The following is a 6250-nucleotide window of genomic DNA, read 5'->3' as shown; positions in this document are numbered from 1 at the left end:
GAAAAATCTTCCGACGAAGGGGAGGCGAGTAGAGACCGAGACGAGCAGGGGAAAGTGATCGGAGGTGATCCCATCCCACATCGAAGAATGCATATGGTCAAGAATACATTTCCTTTGTCAGAGAAAACATACATATGACCTAAACGTTCTTTTTGCGGGGCATAGGACCTTTGGTGAAACATCAGCACATGTGCAATCTGCTCAAGGTGTAGTAGACGGTCTTTTTTTTAGAGAGATTAGTGTAGCAGTTTCTTTTTCTCTTGATAAACAACATGCTTTCTGTTGAGCTTTTGTCTTGTTTCGAGAATCGTCCTTTTTTTTGAGTACATTGTTTTTTCATGATTTTCTTTTGAGTACGTGAACAATTTTTTTAGAGAAAAGTATGTGAACAAATAATCAACCTGTTCTCTCTCTCTCCCTCTTTTTTTTGTTTTTTTGAGGAGAGAAGAGAAGACAGAGGGCCTGTTCCAATATTGCACGAAGCGTGATTCTCCCGGCCCAGCCCATGGCACGGTGCAGCCCACTCGTTGTCGGTGTTCTTCTTCTCCCGGTTGCCACGCGGGCAACGGCCCAAATCGTCCACCACCAGCCAGCCATTACCGTCTCGCTTCACCAGGCGATAGCGCTTCTCCAGGCGAACCTCTAGGGTTCGTCACGATCCCCGTCGCCGCCCGCCGGATTCGACCGCCGGCGACCCCCGTCGGATTCCCGCCCGACGCCGGCGCTGCTCCTCCTCCCTCCCGTAACCCGGCGCTCCGCCTCCGCGTCTACCAGACGCAGCCCCCGTCGACCAGCAGCAGATCCGCCGCCTCGAATCCCAAGGTACGGGGCTACGGGCTCGAAACCAACCTCCGACGGGGCTCGCGGCTGCTAGCTTGTTTCGTGAAATCCGCGCCGACCTAATCTAGGGCTCCGTCGAAAATCCGCAGACGCGCGAGCCAGCTCGATGGGCAAGTCGGAGCCGGAGTGCGTCAACTCGTCGAACCCGGCCCACGAGTGCAACGACTACTGCCTCCACAAGATCGCCGAGGCCAAGCGCCGCCTCCTCGAAGAAGCCCCCGACTCGTGGACGCGGGCCCCGGAGGACCGCACCGTGCACCCTGACTGCATCAACGCCTCCAACCCCTACCACGACTGCTCCGAGTACTGCTTTAAGAAGATTGCCAACGCCAACGCAGGTATGGCCCAGCTTTTCAGTTTGTATTTTTGAACACAACCAGAGCCGTCTGTGTATATGTACTTACCGTCTATTTGATTGAATTCTTGTTAGCGGCGGAGCGTGGGGAGCCAGAGAAGCCTGCTGGAGGTTCTGGCAAATCGGAAGTCGCTCCGGAGCAGGCCGATGGTGATGATGATTCTGGGCGGCAGGAGGACGCTGCCGTCGCAGATGACGGTTACCCGCAGATGACCGAAAAGCAGAAGAAGTTGTTTGAGCTGCAGCTTAAGATGGTATGAGTATGATGAACATTATGTGCCCTTCAGTTAAGTAATTCAGCCGGCGCATCCGCACTTCCGCAGTCTAGGATATTTATCTCCTTCGTGTTCTGTGTGCTGCCAGAATGAAGCTAGGAAGGCGAATCAGCAGGCGATGGTTGCGGAGAAGAAGAGGATGGAGCCCCGCGGTGAGAGCAGAGGTGTATCCAAGGAGAAGTGGTTGGAAGACAGGAAAAAGAAGATCGGGAAGCTGCTTGATTCGAATGGCCTGGACATGTCGAAGTCTTACATGCTTGATACACAGGATATGGCAGAAGCAAAATACAAGAAGTGGGAGAAGGAACCTGCACCACATGGCTGGGATGGTGAGCTCATCTCCTAGCTTCGTTTATTTTATTTTATTTTATCGGTGTGGAGTGATGACTCGCAGCTTTGGTGAAATATCTCCAAATCCTTACTCTTTAACTTGTTATGTTGCTATTGACCTATCTTATGAGCAACTGGTTGTGCATATTTGAACATTTCAACAACTTGGTATGTTTAATTTGTAAATCACCCAGCTGTTTGTTACTCATCTTTGAGTCTACGTTACTTCTAAGCTTGCTAACGGAAAAATCAAGAAACATTACCTTATACTACATGATTGCAAACTTATCCAATGTCTGGTGCAGGTCTAATCTCACCTGCCTTTTTGTTGCAGTATAATCTTTGTTTTCTTAGATAGACTTCTGGATGACCTCCCAGCTTTGTTTTGCTGACCTTTGATGCTGTGTTCCTTCTAAGCTAGAGAATGGAAAAATTAAGGAACTTTACTATTACTACCGGATTGCACACTTTATCCAATGACTGTTTTAGTTTATCCTGCATTTAATCAGTGAAGAAGCAAATTGAATTGTGTTTTATGGAACAAAATTTGAATTGTGCTGTTCTCATTTTTGTTTGTATACAAGAAATGCTTCCTATCAGCTTCTGCATATAGCGATAATGTTGGGTTAGAAATTTAGAGCTGTGCTTGTTAGTAATACTCCCTCCATCCGGAAATACTTGTCATATGAATGGATGTATCTAGATGTATTTTAGTTCTAGAAACATCCATTTTTATACATTTATGCGACAAGTAATTCCGGACGGAGGGACTATTGAATAACAGACTGTCAGTGCTGAGTGACTTTTGATAAAGTTGAGATTATTTTTATTGAAATGGGAGAAAGTTGAGATTAATATCTTTTATGTTTAAGTTAATTCACAAGCTGTCTATGCAATTACTCCCTCTATAAACTAATATTACGGGAGTAAGAGCGTTTAGATTACTAAAATAGTGTTCTAAATGCTCTTATATTAGTTTACAGAGGGAATACTTTAATGTACCATCTTCAATAATTGTATGCAAGAGATGTAACACTTCTATTTAAAACATGTAGTTACTATCTTCAATAATTGCATACAAGGCATACCTTTTTTATTTATTAAAATCTCTTGTATTTATCTGAATAAGGTGCCTTTGCCTGCAGTTTTCAACCAGAAAACCTTGTATGATGCATACAAGAAGAGGACCAAAAACATAGAAGTCGACATGGATGCATACAATAGAGCAAAAGACACCGATCCTGAATTCTACCGTGAGGCTTCAAGTCTTCAATATGGGAAGGTACTGCCGTCGCACCAACTTTTCTGTATTCTTATATCGCCATGGTCTTTTTAGTAAGGAGCCCAAAGTTCTTGGCATCTTATTGATGCATTGCCTTCTGCATTGCACAGGTGTCTAGGGTGGCGGAACCAAACATCGACCGAATGGTTAATGAGCTCAAGGAGCGGGACGAGAAGCGGAAGGCCTTCAGCAGGAGGCGCAAGTTCAACGAAGACAAGGACGTTGACTCGATCAACGACCGGAACGAGCACTTCAACAAGAAGATCGAGAGGGCCTTTGGCAAATACACGCTCGAAATCAAGAACAATTTGGAAAGGGGGACCGCCTTGCCAGATTAATGTTCTTGTGGCCTTGCTGTTCCCCCCCTGGTTTCTTTGCTTGTAACATGTGTTCAGAATTTATTTTCTGAAGTTTAAGAAAGTGAAACCTGGATGTAATGTAATGATGTTGCTGTAACTGATAACATGTACAAACAGTTCTGTATCCAAAGCGAGCTTTTGCCTCCAGTCTTGCTATTATAGTAAACATTGTTTTTATGCATACCACTAACATACTTACATAGATTATCTTACAATAGTACATGAAAGTTACGTCATATCTTTTCCTTGACCTGTGAAACGCCTCGTTGACTATCATCAAGTTTGAAATGCATGGGTTGATTCTTTCTCTGTTTTTGTGTCGTTTTACTGATGACTTTTGTAACCCCACTGACGTTCCATGAAAGTGTTGATCCGTGCCGGTGTACACTTCCATGAAAGTGTGCACATTTCTAAGCCGTTGAGATAGGTGATCACACTGAATCAAACCATGGGTGGAGGATGCGAAGCAAGTAGGCAATGGAGCACAGCCAAAACATTTGTTATGGAAGGAGACTGTACTCGTATCTCGTTACCAGAATACATGTACAGTGACTTCCGGGAGAAGTTCACTTTTACTCTTGCCGCGGTCTCAAACCAATTCGTGGTTGGATGATTAAAGAGACTAGTAAGCATGCACGTGCAACGCACGAATAACCGTATACAGAAAATTCTCTGCTCATAATTAGCAAAATCACACATCCAAGACAATCAACATGATGAATTTCTCCGTAAAGAACATATGGGATATTTATTGTCTGTATACTCCCTTCGTGCCTAAATATATGTCTTTTTGAAAAATTCTATGCACTACATACGTATGCATATAGACATTTTTAGAGTGTAGATTTACTAATTTTGATCCATATGTGATTTATATTCGAAAATTTAAAAAGATTTACAATTAGGAATGGAGGGAGTAGTCAAAATAGAATCAAATATTCCATAATGTTTCTTTTCTCTAATGCAAACTTCATAGGACTCATTAGAATTCAAAAAACTTACACGTCTCATTAGAATTCAAAAAATGAATTCCTAAATCTCACAGTTTCAATCTACGATATTTACAATCATGCATGTGAAATGATTTTGGAGTGCATCCATTTACTCTTTGAGTTTAAATCTTGTTGACTTATCCTTTTCTTAAACAAACGATGGGTATATAATCGTGTACGTACAAACACACGTACTAATATATGCTATTTATGTGATTATAGAAGTACTAATTATGTATAAAGATCAACAGAGGTTCATAGACGCTCGCGTGTGGATCTGAAACCTCCATGCTCTATCCTTCTATAATATACAACTAAAAATAATATATATTTACGAAGACAAGAGAAAAGTCGGAAAAAGAAGAAAAATTCCCTTCTCTGATGACACAAACAGGTCAAGGTCAGACTACCATTTAGTGAGCAAGAAAGATTGATAGCATGACCAAAAATGATAGTTTGCAGACGGCAATTGAAGATATGATCTCAAGGGTCCATGCACAAAAGACTAACATTAAAGGTGAATAACAATGTATAATAAGAAATGGTAGTAAATCTTAGGTCAAGAAAATTACCCAAGAGAAAATATGTACCGATTGTCGAAAGAGCCTGACCAGCAGCAAACATCCATGGAAGATTTTACCACTAAAGAAGCTGCTCCATTTGATATGCTCTAAAAAGACTAATGAAATTATGAAGCACTCCTCCGCAACTTTGGAGATTTAGGTATACACACTGATTTTACAATGTGTCAGATATGTGACAAAAAAGCATAACCTACGGGAATAATGGAAGTACAAGTAAGTTATATGCATGAATAAAACACAACCTACAAGAACATTGGGGCAAAAAATTCAGAACACGGAAAATTTACATATGCCTAGAAGGTCACTGACCAAAGATTGAGATAAATGGTCAAGGATTCTTCTTAGTTGATCGGCGCTCGCTTTCCAGCTCACCCACCCGATCACGTGCTTGCCGGAGTTCCAACTGGAGGTTAGCAACATAAGATGCATCTTGCTGCTCATCCAGAAGATTTAGTTGGCTGGCTATCAGATAGGCATCATGTGATTCCATTCTTTTCGTGTTACCAGGCTCCCATTTTGTTGCTTTCTCCATAGTGGTAACATGTAGCATAGGTGAAGCACCATGAAACTGTACCTGCAGAACTAAATCCGTCAGTTCTTACAAATAATTTTGCATACCACTACATGTGAAATAGTCAAGATTATAGTTGACTTCCGACTCACCTTGTGAAGCTCTTCACTCTTTCGCTCCAAAACAGAAATTGGGCTTGAAATCTCATTCTTAAGATTCTGGTGATGACCCAACGTATCTTGTTTAAGAAGCAAGCTGGACTTGTAGATGCCTCGGGATATGCTGTCGTATAGCAAATATAGCCAATATAAGTCACGAGGAGAAGCTGGACTTGTAAATTTACATATGCCTAGAAGGTCACTGACCAAAGATTTAGATAAATGGTCAAGGATTCCCATCATTTAATTCCGTGAAAAATCCAAAAATATATCACTGAGAAAATCAAGTTTCATTGACCAAAATATAGAAAAAACACATTGCAAGATTGCATAGATAACTGTGTTCAGGAATTAATTAATAGTACTCCCTCTGTAAAGAAATATATAGTGATCTAAACGCTCATACATTCCTTTACAGAGGGAGTATATATACAAAGCATCATTGGAGAACTTCCAATCATATGTGATTTCTTTGCATCACTCAACAATGTAGTATGCAAACGACAATCTTCATTAGTAAATTCAGCGAGCAAAATATAGTAGTGTCATAGACCCACAATTTAT

At 41.6% G+C, this 6250-nt stretch overlaps 1 protein-coding gene across 1 annotated transcript; it reads left to right on the top strand.

Annotated features, from left to right (window-relative positions):
• Positions 1–572: 572 nt before the first annotated feature.
• LOC123409780 (pre-mRNA-splicing factor syf2) lies at positions 573–3588 on the top strand. Its single transcript, XM_045102648.1, has 6 exons — positions 573–822; positions 930–1178; positions 1271–1449; positions 1559–1799; positions 2946–3082; positions 3193–3588. Exons 2-6 carry the CDS (start codon positions 947–949, stop codon positions 3418–3420), a joined length of 1017 nt encoding a protein of 338 aa, XP_044958583.1. The 5' UTR covers positions 573–822; positions 930–946; the 3' UTR covers positions 3421–3588.
• The last annotated feature ends 2662 nt before the right edge of the window (positions 3589–6250 follow it).

This window comes from Hordeum vulgare, chromosome 7H, assembly GCF_904849725.1.
Source record: "Hordeum vulgare subsp. vulgare chromosome 7H, MorexV3_pseudomolecules_assembly, whole genome shotgun sequence".
NCBI lineage: Eukaryota > Viridiplantae > Streptophyta > Magnoliopsida > Poales > Poaceae > Hordeum > Hordeum vulgare.
This window is presented reverse-complemented; position numbering and strand designations above follow the sequence as displayed.